This window comes from Megalobrama amblycephala, linkage group LG2 (genome assembly GCF_018812025.1).
Source record: "Megalobrama amblycephala isolate DHTTF-2021 linkage group LG2, ASM1881202v1, whole genome shotgun sequence".
NCBI classification, from domain to species: Eukaryota; Metazoa; Chordata; class Actinopteri; order Cypriniformes; family Xenocyprididae; genus Megalobrama; species Megalobrama amblycephala.
The window spans coordinates 57,888,053-57,910,484 of NC_063045.1; the positions used below are offsets into that span (position 1 = coordinate 57,888,053).

Below are 22,432 nucleotides of genomic sequence, written 5' to 3' on the forward strand. Positions count from 1 at the left end.
TTATTTATAATGTTACAAAAGATTTCTATTTTAAATAAATGCTGTTCTTTTGAACTTTCTATTCATCAAAGAATCCTGAAAATATGCGTCACAGTTATTAATCAGTACAACTGTTTTCAACACTGATAAGACATTTTCTTGAGCAGCAAATCAGCATATTAGACTGATTTATGAAGGATCATGTGACACTGAAGTAATGTTGCTGAAAATTCAGCTTTGATCACAGAAATATTGCATTTTAAAACTTATTAAAATAGAAAAGTTATTTTTAAACTAATAATATTTCACAGTATTACTTTTTTTTTTTTTTTTTTTTACTGTATTCTTGTTCAAATAAATGCAGCCTTGATGAGCATAAGAGACTTCATTCAAAAACAAATCTTACCAACCCCAAACTAGTGCATATTTGAGCATGTTGTTCAAAAAGTGTAGTAATCAGAGGTTTTCTCACACACAGTCTGATGAAAAGCTGGAGCAGATGATGCACGAGAATAAGGAGCTGCAGGTGGAGGTAAGTACGCTTTACTTTTCATAACATAAAGGTAAACAGTGTTTTATGACTCCTGGTTACTTTCACTTCATATCCGTGCGAGGATGTCTGAAAGGGACTTGGAAGGGTGTGACACTTTTGATGATCTTTACCTGTTCAAAAGTCGACTCTGTGAGGCGTGGTTGCTCACTAGATCTCCTTGCCAGTTCATGTGATTTGAGGTATTCACGTGCATACAATAGCACTGCTGTAGGACGAAGTTTATAGACTTTATTTAGAGCAGCAGATAGACTTATCATGTTTTCAGTGGCATCCGCTGTATAAAGCTCCTAGATCGCTTTTTTCCACAGCTCGTGTGGTTTATTTAAGAGGTGAGCAGAGATTTTTCACTATGTAACTGTCCTGTTAGTGACATAATGGTTCAGACACATTGTTAGTTCATGCATGAGTCCTCTACATCTGACCGCCTACAGGCTGCATGTAAAGCATGATCTGTGCGCTCATACATGGCCTTACATAATCAGCCCGACGGCCATTATCAGTGGAGACTTGCATCCTGCGCTTGTGCTTTTCACATATGGCAGACTGCGTGAAAGAGTCACAGGTCTTCTTATGTCACTGGTCCTCGGGCGATAGTTCTTGCTTGATTCAGCATCTGTATTACAGAGACTCACCTGCAGTGGTTCAGAGGATTCAGTCTGGATATTCACACATGAACCTTATTTATTACGAACAATAATGATGGTCTTGATTTGAAGACATTTGTGTAGATAAACTCATGGCAAGCATAATCTGTTAAGCATTTGCATGCATATAAATAAAATTGATAAGGGCAATTTTTTTTTTTTGTCCCCGTTGACCTTTCAAACCACACATTTTGCTAGGTTTAAAAGACAATATTTATTAATATTATCGATTTAATTGCACTGATGCTATCAGATACAAACAAAATTTTAATTGAGCTGGAAAACGACACTATTATCTTCAATTTGTTTAATAATTGATTCATTTTACAAGTCATGTCTCCTTTAGGCCCTGTTTACACCTGGTATTAAGATGCGTTTTGTTAGATCGGATCTCAAGTGGACGAGAGAGAAACATACACGTTTACACCTGGTATTTAATCCGTCTCTTTTGACCATTTTCGACCACTTCAGTCCTGATTTCTTCGAGGGGAGGGTCTATGGGTGGGTAAATGTATGGGCTTTTTCAGAAGCTTTGATTTAATAGGTGCAATTTGTATATGAATGTTACTGGAGACTACGGGAAAACATACAGAGAGAATCAGCCTTCGTTTCTGCTTTGAGAGTCGCAAGCTGTGAGTGTGTTAGAAAACAGAAATGTTTAGAGAACATTGCGCTTAGTATGTTTTTTGTCTTCAAACTAAACTTATGGCTTCAGCCGGCAAAGTTTAAATCCCGTCTGGCTAGAGCGCTTCCCGTAATGTTTATTGTGTCAGTAGGCGGAGAGTAGGGCGTCTTTTGTGGCTGTTCAAACACATTTGACCACATGAGTGTTTACACTACAAATGCAATCCGGTCAAATGTATTTTCGACTACCTCTGGAAGTGGTCAAAAGTGGACAAGCTCAAAGCGTTTTACACCCCGTTTACACCTGTATTCAGCGCCGTACACTTATGATCCGATCGACCAAAACAATCTTAATACCAGGTGTAAACGGGCACGTCCTGATATTGCTGAGTTAGATGCGTTCCTGGGTCAACATATTTTGTTGATCCTGGAACAACATTCTAGTCTGAAAATTTAGTCTTAACCCTATTCCTACCCCTAAACCTAACCCTACCCATAAGTTATCCCAAAAATCAGAGGGAAATGATAGATGAATACCACTGATGTAGAAGCACCAATTCATGATTTTAAGCCTAAACTTGTCCCTCAAATCTGATTGGTTGATTTGAATGTTGTTCCAGGATCAACAAAAATGTTGACCCAGGAACATGTTGAACTCAGCAATATCAGGTTATGCGTGTAAACAGGGCCTTAGTTTATACAATAGAAATAGTTTCAATGCAGCTTCACAGTAATAAACAGGAAAGTAACAGAATTAATAGGATTATGACGAGATTCTCATCGAGGCGAAAAGCTGTCTTGCGATATTGCCATGACGGAGAGTGAGGGTTGGATAGAATATGCCAGTGCTGCATTTGCGTTACACCTCCACTGTTGTTTTGCTTTTTAAATAAATAAAAAACATTTAATTCAGTTGGATAACCGTTGCTTCAGTTCCATCCGTATGTCGTACGTAGTGCAGCAGGAATCAGAGTTCACTGATCACGTGATGAGAGTAAGTGACGAGATGACTGACAAGACCATGGCGAAGGATTTGTCACACAACAGAGCATAAGTGTCTGACAAATGTCTTGTATTGTTGAATGCACGCTCAGCACTGCCGCTCCCTAATCACAGAGTACGTGTGATCACGAAAACAAAAGTAAAACGCAATCGCGCTATCAAGCGCAATTTTAAAGGTGCCCTAGAACTTTTTTTAAAAAGATGTAATGTAAGTCTAAGGTGTCCCCTGAATGTGTCTGTGAAGTTTCAGCTCAAAATACCCCATAGATTTTTTTTAATTCATTTTTTTAACTGCCTATTTTGGGGCATCATTATAAATGAGCCGATTCAGGGCTACTGGCCCTTTAATTCTCATGCTCCACGCCCCCAGAGCTCGTGCTTGCCTTGAACAGTGCATAAACAAAGTTTACACAGCTAATATAACCCTGGATCTTTACAAAGTGTTCGTCATGCATGCGTCGGATTAAGTGAGTATTGTATACTGTTATATTGTTTACTTCTGATTTTGAATGAGTTTGATAGTGCTCCGTGGCTAACGGCTAATGCTACACTGTTGGAGAGATTTATAAAGAATGAAGTTGTGTTTATGAATTATACAGACTGCAAGTGTTTAAAAATGAAAATAGCGACGGCTCTTGTCTCCGTGAATACAGTAAGAAACGATGGTAACTTTAACCACATTTAACAGTACATTAGCAACATGCTAACGAAACATTTAGAAAGACAATTTACAAATATCACTAAAAATATCATGATATCATGGATCATGACAGTTATTATTGCTCCATCTGCCATTTTTCGCTATTGTTCTTGCTTGCTTACCTAGTCTGTTGATTCACCTGTGCAGATCCAGACGTTAAAGGTCCCGTTCTTCGTGATCCCACGTTTCAAACTTTAGTTAGTGTGTAATGTTGTTGTTAGAGTATAAATAAAATTTGTAAAATTTTAAAGCTCAAAGTTCAATGCCAAGCGAGATATTTTATTTACGGAAGTCGCCTACATCGAACGGCCGGTTTGGACTACATCCCTCTACTTCCTTCTTTAATTACGTCACTAAAACAGTTTTTTGACTAACCTCCGCCGACAGGAATACACAAGAGTTGCGTTTGTAGAGTGTGTTTGTCGCCATGTCGTCGAAACGCTGTTATTTTCATCCCGCAGTCCAATCACCGGGTCTGATTCCGGCTCAAATTGATAGGGTAAAATTAAAGACATGTTTACATTAACACTGAGCGCGTGCATCTCCACGTTATGGTAAGAGGCGTGACCTTTCCGGGCAAGGAGCGCTCAGAGCTGTCGAATCACAACACAGGAACCGCTGGCACAATCAGAACTCGTTACGTATTTCTGAAGGAGGGACTTCATAGAACAAGGAAGTCATCAGCCCGTTTTTATGACAGTGGAAACAGCGGTATATAGATAAGTAAATTATGTGAAAAATACTGTGTTTTTTTACACGCGAAACATGAACACATGTTATATTGCACACTATAAACACAATCAAAGCTTCAAAAAACCACGAAAAACGGGACCTTTAATACTGGCTGCCCTTGTCTAATGCCTTTTATAATGTTGGGTACATGGGCTGGCATATGCAAATATTGGGGGCGTACATATTAATGATCCCGACTGTTACGTAACAGTCGGTGTTATGTTGAGATTCGCCTGTTCTTCGAAGGTCTTTTAAACAAATGAGATTTATATAAGAAGGAGGAAACAATGGAGTTTGAGACTCACTGTGTGTCATTTCCATGTACTGAACTCTTGTTATTTGACTATGCCAAGATAAATTCAATTTTACCTTTAATACCCCGCATTTTGAAAGAACCTTTTCAAAACATCTTGTCTCATGAGCTAACGGTCCATCACACCCCTAAGAATTAATGATGCAAACTTCATCACATATAAGACAAGCATACAACATTATCATGTTATTTTCCTGTTTATTAATATGAACCTGTTTTGAAACGATCTGTATTGTACAAAGCACTATATAATAAAATATAAGGGCTCATATTAATGGAATCATGGCAAAATCCATAGAGCGAGATCAGTGCTTGTTTAGGTAAATCCATGCAGATTTTAGTGAGACTTGCTTTTTGTTTGACAGGGCAAATCATATTAGACAGGGTTAAAGGGATAGTTAATTTCTGTTATTTACTCAACCTGATATTGTTCTAAACCAGGGGTGGAGAACGTTGATCCTTGAGGGCCATTGTCCTGCAGAGTTTAGCTCCAACCCTGAAAAAAAACACTCACCTGCCTGTTACTTTAGTAATCCTGAAGACCTTGATTAGCTTCAGGTGTGTTTAATTAGGGTTGGAGCTAAACTCTGCAGGACAATGGCCCTCCAGGATCAACGTTCCCCACCCCTGTTCTAAACCCATATGACTGACTTTGTTTCATGGAGCACAAAATGAGTTTTGGAGAAGCGTGCAAGCATCTTTTTACACTATATTCCAAATCTTTTCAAGACATATCATAACTTACTGTGTTATACCAGAGGAGATTTATTTAAATTTCACTCTATTCCTCACACAGAGCCATCAAATGACTTCAGAAGACTTTATTTAGGATGTAATATTGTCACTTTGAACTGCTGTTATATAAATAATGCTGTTTTATAGGTTTAGAACAACAAGTGTGAGTAAATTATGACGGAATTTAAATTTTTGGGTGAACTGTCCCTTTAAATTTATTTTTGGTTTCTGTATTGAAAAAGACAACCTTATTATGACCTCATTTTGGACTTTTGTCCCCTCAAGGTTTAGAAAAGCAGAGTTAATTTAGGTTAGCCTGAATTTCCTTCTATTTTCTGTCATTCAAGGATGACTGAAGTCTCTCACACAGCCTCTGCCGCAGCTTTAAAAAAATACGCTACTGTTCAAAAGTTTGGGGTCGGTAAGATTTTTAATGTTTTTGAAAGAAGTCTCTTAGAAATGCTTGTCAAGGCTGCATATATTGAATCAAAAATACAGTAAAAACAATAATATTATGAATATTGTTAGAATTGAAAAGAACTGTGATTTCTGTGATCAAAGCTGAATTTTCAGCATCATTACTTTAGTCTTCAGTGTCATGTGATCCTTCAAAAATCATTCTAACTTTATTTTTCAGGATTCTTTGATGAATATACAGTGAAAAGAAAAAAAAAAAAACATTAGAATTTTTGCCGCAATTTAAAAGTCATTACTGTCATTTTTGCTAAGTTCTTTCAAAAAAAAAAAAAAATTAGCCCAAACATTTGAACGGTAGTGTACATTCATCAAATAATATTTAAAAAGAAACCATGACTGAGCTCTCTCGCTCACACAAGGATTTCATTCCTCTGATGTCACCAGAGACGAACATGGATAGTCTCGTCATGTAGAAACAGCTAATACAGGATGAATGAGCACTGATGACGGAGAACAGCAGAAGGTGGGGGGCGGGGACAGCAGGGGGGTGTTTCGAGAGGGGCGGGGCTTGTCGTCCTTACATAATGAAGCTGCCCTGTATGATGCTTTTCAGAGCGTGTGTTTGTGCAAACGTGAGCGTGTGCTGGAGAGCAAGCTCGTGTGAGCGCCTCTCTCTCTCACTGCAGGGGGCTGTAGGGGGATGTATTATTGATAGGGCACATTTGTTTGGAAAAAATAGGAAGGACACAGCAGCATGGATGTGACAGCGCTCCAACAGAACTACACGGGCAGCGTTTATACCTCGCTCTGCCAGGTAAAGGTCGCTCTTCTGTAGTGCTCTTCCCTTCTGAGGATGCATAGTGCTGTATATTGGTGACCATGGTTGGACCATTCAGCAATATTAGATTTTTTTTAACTATTGAAATTTTGTTGGGGTGATATTGGCTTATTTTTTCTCATTTAAACCCATTTTAGTGGTATGCATGTTTTGGTGGCTGATTGCATTTGAAATGTGTATTATTTTAGATGAGGTTTAATGTGAGCGCTGTTTGTTGTTGTTTTCCCCTCAATGTATTGATTTATAATATCGGACAGTGTCAGAAATTAACTAAAATATCTAACTTCTAAAGTTTGTTTTCAGGAGAACATTTTTGATGTTATAACCAGTTTTATAACCAAATAATCCTAAAATAATTGAATTCAATCAATACATTAAAATGATACTCTATCTGAATAATTACAATAATTCAGAATAGAAATAGGAAAAAATAGTTTTTCCATCACATTTCAAATTTTGTTGCCATTTTTTCCCATGATATAAGCCATTAGTTGGATATTGGTAATAATTTTCAGATATCCCTACACTAAAAAGCCTTTTTTTTAATATTTATGATTTTCAGTTGTATAGTAAAATTCTGTCAAATTTAATTAAATAATCCTTGCATATAATTATTAATATAACTATCATAAATTTAAACATTTTAATTTTTTTTTTAATTTATAAATACAAATCACATTTCGATTGAGATTTATAAAAAATGTTTTATTAAACTCTATTTTTTTTTTTTACTCATTTAAAATTCTTAATTATGAGAAATATGTAAGGATTATTCAATTCAATTTGATGGAATTTTACTACACACTTGAAATTTTTAAATCTTAAAAAATGCTCACATTTATATGCTTCTGTATTTTTTGTCTCTTTCTGATTTTTGAGATGTTTTTATGCGTAAAAAGGAAAGAAAATCCTATGACGTGTGACTTTATCTCGTGCATGTTATTTCTGCGAGTAATGGAGATGTTAAGCCGCGGACATTGAGTTGAAGAATGTTTTCACGTGCGCGAGTCTGTGTGAAACTGATGCACTGTGTTTGATGACATTTAATTCACTGATGACAGCATAATTCCTCAGTCATCACGGATTCTCTCGATCTTTCTCAATGTAAACACTGAATCACTCAGAGATATCAGCGCAGGCTAATCTCTGCTGATTTGTAATAAAACATTGATGTTGGATCTTGGCATGTAGATGAAAGTGATTATTACCAACTCGGCCAGTTGTAGGCGTTTGTGCTGAAGAGTGTAATTAGCGCTTCGATCTGATGCAGACCAGTTAGTTACAGTGAGTGTGATGGGATTGAATTATGGGTCTCATGGGAACAGTAATCTGACTTCACCGGATTTGACAGTCTGAGAGTATTAGTTGTGCATGTATTAGTCCTACATGTGATTTTGCATTGATTATACTTTGCAAACATGGACAGTTTTCATTGTTCACATGACTTTTAGAGGTGTTTGCTAAAGAAGACATCACTATTACTCATGTTTAGGTATTTGTTCCAATCTCTAACTCTTGAGTTTTAAACTTTGGCATGTAATTTGTTCTGCAATGTTTGTGCGACAGAAATAATTGGTACTTCAAATCATGTCTTGTTGAGGAGAGATGGTCTGATTTTACAGTTTTTGGATATGAAAACGTCAAAAAACATCTAGAACACCTTTGTGCATAATCACATTATTATTTTCATGACAATTAAATGCCTTTTCCCCAGTGTTATTTTAGTATTATTTACATACTATTATTAATATTTTGAATTAGCTTTTGTTTTTAAATGTTCAGTTTTCATTTTTTTTTTATCTAATATTTAGATTTAGATTTTATTTCAACTTTTAATTTAAATTTAAGAAAGCATGTTTAATAGTTTTAGTTAGCAACAGCACTGCTTTCCCTCCAAAAACTACTGGATATTTACTGACATTTTGAAAAATACTGTAATTAAGATAGTAGAAAAGTAAAGAAAGTACAACAAATACTACCATTGTAGAAATACACATGTAAATGTTAATAATATTTATACAATCTAGTTTTTTTCATATTGCAGGTATGAAAATGAGATATATTTGTGGTAATGAGAATTTAAGGTGACAAATGCTTAAAGATATAGTTTACCCAAAAATGATCCCATAATTTACTCACTCTCAAGCCATCCTAGGTGTTTATGACATTCTTCTTTCAGCTGAACACAACTGGAGTTATATTAAATAATATCCTGGCTCTTCCAAGCTTTATAATGGCATTAAATAGTGCCTGATATTTTTGAAGCCCAAAATAATGCATCCATCCATTAAAAAAGTAATCCATACGACTCCAGTGGTTTAATAAATGCCTTCTAAAACAAAGCAATGGGCTTTTGTAAGAAAAATAGCCATGTTTAAAACTTTATAAACTATAATAACTGGCTTCCAGCAATAGCCATACGAGCGTTCACGAGAGAGTCAAGTTCCAGCGGAAGAGTGACCTCTGACCCAACATATGACGTAGGCATAGCATAAGCTACTTTTATGATCTATGGATGTGATTTTTGTAGCTTCAAAAACTTGGGCACTATTCAATGCCATTACAAAGCTGGGAAGAGCCAGAATATTATTTAATATAAGTCAGATTGTGTTCGGCTGAAAAGACAAAGTCATATACACCTAGGATGGCTTAAGGGTAAATTATGGGAAATTTTCATTTTTTGGTGAACTATCCCTTTAATTATTATTAAAATAATTGTCTGCAAGAAAAGACATGATGGTTCTTAAATATGCATGCTTTTCTTTATGCAAAATACATGTTCTTGAAAGGTTTCATGACATTCTCTCCAACACATTTTGCCCAAAAGCATAATTTTTATGTGTTTTAATCATCTTTTATCTCCTCCACCAGCTTGAGGCCCTGAAGCAGCAGAACTCTCAGTATCAGGAGCAGTTGAGTTCAGAAACGCAGCGCATCGGGAGCCTCCGCAAAGAAATGTGAGTCCTGCTGACATGCACTCATGCATTTTCTCGTCAGCTGACTATTTTATTATTATTCATTTAGACTTTTTCACACTTTTATTGATAATGATAGAAGAGAGAGGACAGAAATGATAGATAGGGAGGAGAGGAAGGCCACAATCAAGCCTCAAAAGTATCCGAGCACATGTGCTGACCACTAGAATACAGCTGCAACAATTAAAGCGCTATTTAACATCTTTCAGCTGCATCTTATTAAATTAATTGTCTGCTTAGTTGGAGCTAAAAAGGATTTTGATCTTAATTAGTTGGGTAAGTACTTTGGTACCATTGTGGTGATTCATTTAGATCAGCGAGTCACAGAATGACATCACGAGTCCACTCGGTCACAACAGCTGTGATTTCTGTATAAGAAAAGGCGTAATGCATGTGATCTGAGTCTGACACATTGAGCTCACGTGGACGATATGACTTTGAATCTGGCCTGCAGCATTTCACATTCAGGATAATCAATTAAAAAAATGTAGGGCAGAACTTGATTTTATCCATCAGGAATTGATTGAATGGTGAAAAGTGTCTCTATATGAAAGTTTTTGAAAAATAAGAGGGTTTGGTGACACCAGCTGAAAAAGATACATACTTCAAAAAATAAATAAATGAATTTTTAAAAAAAATGTAATTTCAATTTTTCATAAAATATTTCACTTTTCAAATTTAAGCACTAATTATTTGTTTGCAATAAATTTGTTTGCAAAATGAATTAATTCTAAATAATAATTTAAATTTGTTCATAAAATGTTTAACTTTTCATAAGCACAATATATTTGCTTATTTGCAACAAATATGTTAATTATTTTGCTATTTCTTTGCAAAATGAATTAATTCCAAAAATTGTAATTAACATTTTTCATAAAATCTTTTTATATTTTTCATATTTTAAGCACAATTTATTTGCAATAAATATGCAAATTATTTTGCAATTTGTTTGCTAGTAATTTGTTTGCAAAATGAATTAATTCCAATAATTATAATTTAACTTTTTCATAAAATGTTTAACTTTTTATATGCACCTTTTATTTCCTTATTTGCAACAAATTTGCAAATTATTTTGCTATTTGTTTGCGATGAATTTATTTGCAAAATTAATTAAATCCACAAATTGTAATTTTAAATTTTTCACTTTTTAAATTTAAGCACAATTTATTTGCTTATTTGCAATAAATGTGCAAATTATTTTACAATTTGTTTGCAAAATGAATTAATTCAAAAAATTATTTAACGTTTTGATAAAATGTTTAATGTTTCACAAGCACAATTTATTTATTTGCAACACATTTGAAAAGTATTTTGCTATTTGTTTGCAATAAATTTATTTGCAAAATGAATTAAATCCAAAAACTGTAATTGAATGTTTTCATAAAATGTTTCACTTTTCACATTTAAACTCAATTTATTTGCTTAATAAATTTGCAAATTGTTTGCAATAAATTTGTTTGCAAAATGCATTTAAACATATAAGCAGAAACCTTTAGCTCAAAATGCTTTTATGCTGGTGTAAATGGGGTCCATTTTGAGTTCAGGTTGACTTTAAACTAAGGCGGCACAAAGCCTCCTCAAGCCAATCCGTAACTCAAGCCAATCCGACACGCTCCTTCAAGCTGCAGCTGATCGGCATGTCCGGCAAGTGACGGCTCCGGTGATGCGAGCAGGTACCCGTGTGAAGCCTCTCCTGAACTCTTGCGCTGAAGATACTCTCATCCGAAAGCTTCAGAAAGTGAGCGTCTCTCCTCAGGGAGTTTTACGTAACCGCGTCTCTCCAGCTACAGCTGCTCTTCTCCGCCTGTGTAATGGTCTTGACTCCACGTGAGATCTGAACAGAGTTCCTTTCGTAACGCTCTGTTGATCTTCTGACACTCATGAAATGCGTATCACGACGTAGCCAGTAATATTATAATTTTAAAAAAGCCTATTTTTCTTTATGAAAAAAATACTGTGTTATGCTTCATTAAATGCAGCATATTCTTTTTGAATTTGTGTGAATCTTTTAGCCTGTAGTTTCATGAAGCCGCATTTGTTCTCGCACTTCTGTCGTACAGAGACCTCACCTTGATTTTCTGCTTGAGTTTGGAGCGTGCATGATTTGATTTATTCCTGTATCATAATGCACTGTGGGTAAAAATAGATTGGCTTATTCGTTACACACGAGAAGGATGACGGTGACCTTTCTGTTGTGACTTTGTGGTGCTCACGATTTTACTACCACTTTTTGTAAGCAAACGCTCTTATTTGTCAAACGCTCGGTCTATGAAATGTCTTAAACAGTTAAGAGGTCCTGATGGAAAGGAAGATGATATATTAAGCATGATGCATTCACTTGAGAGGAAAATGGAGGAATAACAGGATTGACATTAGGGTGATCTGAAATGTTGAGGACTTAATGTCACCAGCATCAGAAAGAATATGAACATCACCATGTATCATAAATACAAATAATTAAATAGGATTTTATGTTGAAAATTTGGTTTTAAAAAATGAAATAGTGCATGAGGCGTAATGTACAGAGTTTTAAGAGTAAATGTAAATGTTTTCTATTGAATTAAATGTTCTACTTTGAATATTTTAAAATGTAATTTATTCCTGTGATGCAAAGCTGAATTTTTAGCATCATTACTCCAGTCTTCAGTATGGAAGCTTGTTTCCACCACTAAATAAAAAAATAAAAAGGGAAATTACGACTTTATCTCACAATTCTGACTTTATTTCTCAAATTTTATAAAGTCAGAATTGCGTGATATAAAGTCAGGACTGTGAGATATGAAGTCACAATTCTAAGAAAGAACGTCATTCTTTTTTCCATCACAATTGGATATTATAACACGCAATTGCGAGTTTATATCTTACAATTCTGACTTTATATCTCGCAATTCTAACTTTATATCAAGCAATTCTGACTTTATATCTCGCAATTCTGACTTTATATCACGCAATCTCAATTCTGACTTTGTAACTCTCAATTCTGACTTTATATCACGCAATTCTGACTTTATATCATGCAATTCTGACTTTATATCTCGCAATTCTGACTTTATATCTCGCAATTCTGACTTAATATTTCGCAATTCTGACTTTATATCATGCAATTCTGACTTTATATTTCGCAATTCTGACTTTATATCTCGCAATACTGACTTTGTAACTCGCAATTCTGATTTTATATCTCATAATTCTGACTTTATATCTCGCAATTCTGACTTTATATCATGCAGTTCTGACTTTATTCTGACTTTATATCATGCAATTCTGACTTTATATCATGCAATTCTGACTTTATATCTTGCAATTCTGACTTTATATCATCGCAATTCTGACTTTGTAACTCTCAATTCTGACTTTATATCACGCAATTCTGACTTTATATCTCGCAATTCTGACTTTATATCTCGCAATTCTGACTTTGTAACTCTCAATTCTGACTTTGTAACTCTCAATTCTGACTTTATATCACACAATTCTGACTTTATATCATGCAATTCTGACTTTATATCTCGCAGTTCTGACTTTATATCTCGCAATTCTGACTTTGTAACTCTCAATTCTCATAATTCTGACTTTATATCTCGCAATTCTGACTTTATATCTCGCAATTCTGACTTTGTAACTCTCAATTCTGACTTTATATCATGCAATTCTGACTTTATATTTCGCAATTCTGACTTTATATCATGCAATTCTGACTTTATATTTCGCAATTCTGACTTTATATCTTGCAATTCTGACTTTATATCTCGCAATTCTGACTTTATATCTCGCAATTCTGACTTTATATCATGCAATTCTGACTTTATATTTCGCAATTCTGACTTTATATCATGCAATTCTGACTTTATATCTCGCAATTCTGACTTTATATCATGCAATTCTGACTTTATATTTCGCAATTCTGACTTTATATCATGCAATTCTGACTTTATATCTCGCAATTCTGACTTTAACTCGCAATTCTGATTTTATATCTCATAATTCGGACTTTATATCTCGCAATACTGACTTTATATCTCGCAATTCTGACTTTATATCACGCAATTCTGACTTTATATCTCGCAATTCTGACTATATCATGCAATTCTGACTTTATATAATGCAATTCTGACTTAATAACTCGCAATTCTGACTTTATATCATGCAATTGTGACTTTATATCTTGCAATTCTGACTTTATATCATGCAATTCTGACTTTGTATATCTCTTTGCAATTCTGACTTTATATCTCGCAATTCTGACTTTATATCTCGCAATTCTGACTTTATATCATGCAATTCTGACTTTATATTTCGCAATTCTGACTTTATATCATGCAATTCTGACTTTATATCTCGCAATTCTGACTTTATATCTTGCAATTCTGACTTTATATCTCGCAATTCTGACTTTGTAACTCGCAATTCTGATTTTATATCTCATAATTCTGACTTTATATCTCGCAATACTGACTTTATAATCACGCAATTCTGACTTAATAACTCGCAATTCTGACTATATCATGCAATTGTGACTTTATATCTTGCAATTCTGACTTTATATCATGCAATTCTGACTTTGTAACTCTCAATTCTGACTTTATATCTCGCAATTCTGACTTTATATCTCGCAATTCTGACTTTGTAACTCGCAATTCTGATTTTATATCTCGCAATTCTGACTTTATATCATGCAGTTTCTGACTTTATATCATGCAATTCTGAATTTATATCATGCAATTCTGACTTTATATCTCGCAATTCTGACTTTGTAACTCGCAATTCTGATTTTATATCTCGCAATTCTGACTTTATATCATGCAATTCTGACTTTATATTTCGCAATTCTGACTTTATATCATGCAATTCTGACTTTATATCTCGCAATTCTGACTTTATATCTTGCAATTCTGACTTTATATCATCGCAATTCTGACTTTGTAACTCTCAATTCTGACTTTGTAACTCGCAATTCTGATTTTATATCTCGCAATTCTGACTTTATATATCGCAATTCTGACTTTATATCATGCAATTCTGACTTTATATCTCGCAATTCTGACTTTATATCTCATAATTCTGACTTTATATCTCGCAATACTGACTTTATATCTCGCAATACTGACTTTATATCACGCAATTCTGACTTTATATCTCGCAATTCTGACTATATCATGCAATTCTGACTTTATATAATGCAATTCTGACTTTATATCTCGCAATTCTGAATTTATATCATGCAATTCTGACTTTATATCTCGCAATTCTGACTTTATAACAGAACTCGCAATTCTGACTTTATATCTCGCAATTCTGACTTTGTAAGTCGGAATTCTGACTTTGTGACTCGCAATTCGGACTTTAAAATTTGCAATTCTGACTTTATAACTCGCAATTGTGAGTTTATATCGCGCAATTCTGAGAAAAAAGTCAGAATTGTTAGATAAAAAGTCACAATTACCTTTTTTAGTTTTTATTTCATGGCAGAAACAAGCCTCCACGCTTCAGTCATATGATCCTTCAGAAATCATTCTAATATGCTGATTTGAATAAAAGTATTAATTTCTTTTCTTTCTTTTTTTTTTCCGTACTGACCCCAAACTTTTGAACAGTATTGTTAGGTCATCCAGGTGTTGAATGCATACAGAAAATTCACATCCTGCAGAACACTAGTATGGTAAAATGCTAGTCCTATATGGTATTATAAGCATTACCTCCCTCTTTATCTCTCTGTAGTGAGGAGCTAAAACTGTCAGCCAATCAGAAGTCTCAGAGGCAGGTGTCGCTCCAGGACGAGAAAGGGATGTTGGCTCAGGAGTTGGACGTCTACTCGCAGCAGAAGGTGTTTATCTGTCTGAGTCGTCTTAGACGTTTCCTTGAAATGCTTTGCTCTGTGACATTCTCAGTTGGTTTGAGGGATTGATTTATCATGTTTGTTTTATGTATCATGTTTGTTTTTTTGGCAGCTTGATGACGAAGCTCTGACTAGCCAGCTGGAGATTACAGAGAGGTAAGCACGTCTCTGACTCGGTATTAAGTCGATTCATTCAATCAAATCAAAACCTTAAAAGACAGTTCCGGGTGAAGCCTGCTGTTTATAACCACAGAAAGCAATATATATTTGTCTCTCAGTAAGCAAAAACACAGTGCACTTACACTAAAAGTCTATGGGGAAAGACAATTTGGAAATGTTATGCTTGTATTTTTGTTAATGTACTTCTATTCATTCGTCTCTTGAGTGCGATGCAAGTATTTTTCCCATTAATTTTCTTCATAAGCATTAAAAAAAAAAACGAATTTATTATCTGTGGCTATAAACAGCATGTCACAGATGCGTTTGATGGTGTTTAATGGAGCTCTGTCTCAGTAATTGTTCAAATGAGAGCTGGAATTTGAGATCACACGCACTCTGGAGGCTTTAAATGTCATTTTATCTCCCGGGAAATGAAGGCTTGCAAAAGAAGCTTGTTAGTACATGTTCTTTAGAGATCAGTGTTTTATGATATACCAAGATTACATCTAGAGAGATGATCTGTTTCCATGATTGAACAGCTCAAATAATGGTACTTAGTACAAGCGTTTGGCTTCAGATCTATTGTTTTCCTCCACCCTAAAAATACTGCGCTGTCCCACTGGATGTCTGTTCATTTTTTTGCCTGTTTTTCTGTAAGCTTTTAATCTTCAGGCTCCATTGGGAGATCGTTGTGCATGTTCTCAGAGTGCATATGGCTTTTGTAACATGACTGTAAATCCAACAATGGGCTCTAGTTATAGTGAGCTCTTGTCTGTTCTCACAGGGAGAATTCCAATGCATTGATGTCCGATAAAGACAAAGAGCTAGAGACACTACGAAATGAGGTAAGAGCTTTGATTCTTGGCTTTTATAAGTCTAACTAAACATCTGGATCAAGAATGTTTTATGCACTGTGAACTTACTATATATAAAAAGAATGCTTTTAGTAGAAAAATTTCATATTAAAACAGTATTGCCTACAGCAGTTCTTCCCATTTTTTTCTTTTTATATAAAACTTTGACACTTAATATTGTCAGATAATAGGAAAAAAATTATTTGTGATCTAAAGATGGTTTTTGTTATCGCAGATTGCAGTGCTGCGTGGGGAAAATGCCATGGCCAAGACGCTCCAGTCGGCTGTGACGTCTCTGGAGAGGGACAAAGCCCAGCTGCAGAGCCGAGTGAACAGCTTGGAGCAAAAGCTGGAGGGCCGGCATGCAGGGAACGGAGAGGAAGTCACCTCAGGTCCGTCAGCGTATTTATATTTAGAATGGATTGACAGCGTACTGTATACTGTGCAATAAACTGTATACTGCTAGCTATTTATTTATAGTACCATTCAAAAGTCGTTTTAATTTAAGATTTTTTTTTCCTAAAGAAGTCTCTTATCCTCACCAAGGCTGCATTTATTTGATCAAAAATACAGTAAAACCTGTAATATTATAAAATATATATTCAATTTTAAAATAACTGTTTTCTATGTAAATGTATTTTAAAATGTAAATAATTCCTGTTAATTTTCAGCATCATTCCTCCAGTCTTCAGTGTCACGTGATCCTTCAGAAATTATTCTAATATGCAGATTTGCTGCTCAGGAAACTTTTCTAATTCATATCAATGTTGAAAACAGTTGTGCTGCTTCATATTTAATATAATACATTTATTTTCGGGAAATGTAATATATCCTTGCTGAATAAAAGTATTAATTTCTTTAAAAAAAAAACAAAAAAACATACTGACCCCAAACTTTTGAAGAGCACTGTATTTATTATTTAAAAGTAGTGTGCAAAATGATGCAGAATGCTAAATTGTTGTCACATGACCTCATCATGTTGCATGTTTAATTCTGGAAATACCATCCAGTTATTTTTAATCCAATTATGTGTATATATATCTTAATTTATGGTAGTATGATCAAATAACGAGTTAAAGATGTATTAAAAATCTCTGGAAGTGGAAATGAAAATAGTATAAGGCCCCATTTACATTAGTGCGTTTTCATTTTAAAATGGTGTTTTACAGACAGGTGTAACCGTAGCAAAAGTTATGCGTTTTAAAACAAAAACGCACTAGTTTAAACGGGGCCTAAGTAATACATACCATATTATTCATAATATTTTCATTTCTATTCCAGCATGAAAAATGAATCCAAATTAGGGCTGCACGATATATCGCATGAGATTGTCACACGCATTTCGTCAGTAGGCGAAGGCGATTCATCTGCGATATGAACGCGATATTGCGTGGCTTTTCAGTGATCTACGGCTCTGTCTATTAAATGCCGCTCCATTTGAAAGCAGGTGATGGCGATTTAGCGGTAATCAGGGAACCGGCTTTACTGACGAAATGCGCGTGACAATCCCATGCGATATATCGTGCAGCCCTAATCCAAATCGAATGTTTGTGACCAGAATACATGTCACATTATAGGGCCAGATTTACTAACAGCTTGACCAGCGCAAACCCTCTTTTGGCGTTAAAAAGCTACTGTCAGGATTTACTAAAGACACGCAGTGCAAAATTAGCGCCGAAGAGGTGTGGACTGAGTTGTTTATGTGGCTGACCTTATTTCATATGCATTTGTAAGAGTTTCTCTTTCAGACGCAAAATTTATGGGAGGAGAGTATTTAAATGAATCACGCAACACGATTTACTAATATTTTCAATTTACTGGTATTTGCGCCATTATTTAATGCCCAAAAAATCATGTCTTAACCCATTTTGCGACATGGCTGCAATTGTTGCTGCATGCACAAAACTTGCCACTCCCATCGGCGCATTTGTGCAATTGTGCTCACACCAAATCTGGCCCATAATTTTTAAGGAATGTTTTTCATAGATGCAAACTCCTCACCTTTAGGTGAGAAATTCACCTTTTTGAGATCAAAATAGGTCACCTACGAGATTTGCGTAGATCTGATGAGAAAGTGTTTTGGGGAGGGGGATGGGGGGGTCTGACAGGACAGTCTTTGGACAGGGTCACGGTGAATGAAATCATGAGAATCACGCCTTCTTAGTTGTCAAAAAACAAACAAACAAACAAAAAAACCCTTCAACATCCTGGCTTAGCACCATGCAAATACCAAATACAATTTGTATAACGCTACTAACATTGCCATTTCGCCAATGAATACAACTTTAGTTGAACTCTACTATACTACTCATAAGTCAATATGAATATTAAATATAGCTATAATATAAATAGTTTTTTTGGGGTGGGGGGGGGGGGGGTATGGGATGTCTCGCATCTTTCTCACCTTTTTCACCCCTGATGTGTTTGCATCCCTGGTTTTTTAAATGGAAAACAAGATTACAAACAGCTTAGGTCTATAGGAGTCCATTTCCAAAATCACGTTTTTGTAAATCATAATGAAGTAGAAATTATGACATACTAATTCAACTTAAATGAACAAATGCTTCTTGACTACTAATATGCAATTCTGACATTCACTAACTCTTGTCACTGTTCTTCTCACTGAACCGAGTTCTGTCTGTTTGTCTCTCCTGTACAGCGGGGGATGCTGCTTTGGACCAACTGAGAGAAGAGAAAGAGTTTGCTGAGGGACAGGTAAAACTCCTCTGTTCTGTATTTGTTAATGGTTTTAGTATGTCATATGTGTAAAATGTCTAAAATCTATCATGTTCTCCTGCATGGATCAGATCAACTTCCTGAACTCGGTGATTGTGGACCTCCAGAGGAAGAATGAAGAACTAAAGGTGAAGCTGAAGAAAATGGCGTTGACCGAGTTCAACGGAAATGATGACAATGACGGGTGAGTCCAACTGGGTTTTGAAATCTTCACCTGCCACTTTTTTCTGTCTGGCATGTTAGGATAGAAACCAGAAACTGTAGATACAAATGCTTTGCCAACATATTGGCTCTGTTGTGCAACGAATCCTCTGCCATGGTCTTGTCGGTCATCTCATCACTTACTCTTGTCACGTGATCAGTGAACTTCTCATTCCTGCTGCACTATGTACGACTCTGCAGCTAGTGTTGGATGAGCTAGATGGGATTGAAGTGACCGTTATTCATAGTTTTTATTTCTATAAAAAGCAAAATGACATTAGCGGAATGTAAACGTAGCGGTGGCATATTCTATCCTAATTTCACCGAATTTCACGTGTCATGTACATACTTAACATGCACTGCTAGTGTCTTTGTTACTATTACTGTTATTCTTCGAAAAGGGTTTGTCATAATACAATTTTTTTTTATCCTATTTCTCTCAAGTCTCGGTGAGGTCAAAAAGAAGAAGAAAGCCCCACCGCGAGTTTTCTGCGACATCTGCGACTGCTTCGACCTGCACGACACGGAGGACTGTCCCACGCAAACACAATCCCCAGACTCGCCTCCGCACACCACCTACCACGGCACCCGCAGCGGCGAACGACCGTACTGCGACATCTGCGAGGCGTTCGGTCACTGGACAGATTCTTGCAACGATGACCAAACCTTCTGAACTCCCCCTCAACCCCTCCGCCTGTGAGCAGGCTATGCACAGATCGCTTTCAACCAGATTATTCGCTATTTTTCTACACAGCGTATATACATTTGAACCTCTTGTACATTCCCTTGAACGTATCCGCCCGTATGAAGGCTAAGGTATGCTGCATTGATGGAATTCGACTTATGAAGATGAGAAATATTTCAATGTGTTATTATTAATACCGTTTTATGTGTTTCGTAAGTTTTTCATTGTCCTGTGTGGATTAATCTATTGACGAATTACCAGCAAGAAAATTTGGAACGGTTTAGCGAAACTTTGCCGTGTATTTAAAGCTGCTGTGTGAAATTTATACACCACTAGAGGCACAAAATCGCAAAAATAATGACTGTTTACAAACAGGTTTCAAAAACACACCCCTTCTTTCAGTGTATCTCTGCTCCAAACTCGCACCATTGGTTGAGTCAGAAGTTGACATTTCGGACCACTCAAACAAACAAAGCGATGTTTTGAAAGAGCCTTCGGAATGGTATACTAGCACACTGCATACTGCAAACAAGAGTTGTCAAAAGTACCGAGTCGGTACTGAAATTTTAAAAATGTAATGCTTTGAGTGCTGTTGAGCAGATTCGTAAACACCTCTGATTGGCCATTGTGTTCACGCACACATCAGATATGTCTGTTGTTGGCTACAATGATCAACACTACAAAAACATGTCGTAAATAGACATCAACGACGCTCTTCACGGAGAACTCACACAGATAAACACGGGAGCACACGCTTTCAAATTCAAACACTTTGCATGCTTTCAAATGCTCCCGTACGTTGATCATTGTAGCCAATAACAGACATATATGTTGAGCGTGTGAACACAATGGCCAATCAGAGGTTTACGAATCCACTCAACAGCACTCAAAGCATCATGTTTTTAAAATTTCAGTTTCAAGTGAGTACTTTTGACAACACTACTAAAAACTGCTCAGTACTATACTCTGAATACTGCCCACTATTTTATGTATGAGAAACTGTACACATTATGCAACAATAAATAATAAGGCAAGAAAATTTAATGCATTATGGGATATATACTGCACATTTACACCTGGGAATTCTAAGCATACAGAAATGATACATACTATGCACAGCATAAATACTATACAGAAACATTACTAGTAGTATGCTATTCCGAACATAGCCAACGTTTGGTAACTCACACTACGAATGGTTTACTAGCAGTTTATCTGCACATTAAACCAGGATAGACGATTTTAATGAATAAAAAATACACACTTCAGCTTAAAGAACTCATAACGGACTGTTATCACAGACACAAAACCGTATGACCAGTGCACCAAACTAAGCTGAAGCTAACCACTATTAACTTATTGCACTTCTCACTTTAAATGTATACAGCACATGAGTTTAACTGCCATTCTTTGAAACTAAGTTATTCTTTTTACTGTTAAATATCAGGCATATAGTCATGATATTGTCATATGAATGGCTTTTTATGTGTATTTTTGATGTTATGTCCTGTAGATTTCTGGCCTATTCACACCAAGTCGGCAAGATTTTAAGATTAACCTTTTAGTTTTGTATATACGGACACAAGATTGATTTATTAAATTGATCAAATGCCGTTTATTCAGGTATCCAAACTTTTCAGACAAAACAGTTTTGGTGCAAAAAAAATGGTTTGCAAATATTTTATACTTTCATGTATTTTAGTCACTTTAAACTTGGTGTGAACAGACCCTTTACAAGCACAACTTTTAAGCACAAAAACATATTGTATCTCTTGTTATTGATGTAATATTAACAACAAAGTTTATTTAGCAACCTAATAAACTGCAAGTGTTAGAATCGGTAACCTGCAATGAACTGGTGCACAAGATTATATTAAATATGTATAATAATCATAATTATTCCCCATTTGTTTAAATGAATTTGATCAGAAAATGTTGCTTTAAGTGCAAATATATGGTCTCTTTCTACTGAAATATTGTGACAGTCTTTAACTATTGTACTGTTTAATGTACTGTATATTCACCTGAACTCAATACAAACATTGAACAAAATTCTTGTGATTTATCATTTACATTGAGCATTCGGGCTGCACATCAATTCTGTGGAAAGCATTCAAAAATTAACATCAAATAACAACTATTCTAGCCACCGTTCTAGGGTGTTTCTGTGTGGTTGCCAAGGTGTTCGCCATGTTGCTAGGGTGTTTGGAGTATCTACCCTCATGTCTCTCAATTTCACGCAAGGGTGATCACCAAATTCCCATCAAAACGTCCTGCAACTCCCAAATAGAACAGAAGAGGTCCAGTCAATAATTCATGTCTCTTAAAAACGCATAGCCCGAATAAGACCAATCTGAACCCCACAAAAATAACAACTTTGATTAGAATTTGATGCTTTTTTTTATGCAATAAAATCAACACTTTAAAAGTGTATTTTGGATGTTTTCTT

General features: G+C 35.5%; 1 protein-coding gene across 2 annotated transcripts in view; it reads left to right on the forward strand.

The window, feature by feature from the left end:
- clip1b (CAP-GLY domain containing linker protein 1b) overlaps positions 1-22,035 on the forward strand; it is a 34,058-nt gene extending 12,023 nt beyond the window's left edge. For both annotated transcript variants that reach the window (XM_048181191.1, XM_048181192.1), the window contains 9 exons: positions 458-511; positions 9,409-9,494; positions 15,231-15,336; positions 15,461-15,504; positions 16,292-16,352; positions 16,597-16,753; positions 19,021-19,076; positions 19,169-19,281; positions 19,743-22,035. In XM_048181191.1, the coding sequence (XP_048037148.1) occupies positions 458-511; positions 9,409-9,494; positions 15,231-15,336; positions 15,461-15,504; positions 16,292-16,352; positions 16,597-16,753; positions 19,021-19,076; positions 19,169-19,281; positions 19,743-19,971 (906 nt within the window). In that variant the 3' untranslated portion in view covers positions 19,972-22,035. The remainder of the gene's footprint in view (positions 1-457; positions 512-9,408; positions 9,495-15,230; positions 15,337-15,460; positions 15,505-16,291; positions 16,353-16,596; positions 16,754-19,020; positions 19,077-19,168; positions 19,282-19,742) is intronic.
- Positions 22,036-22,432: the final 397 nt, after the last annotated feature.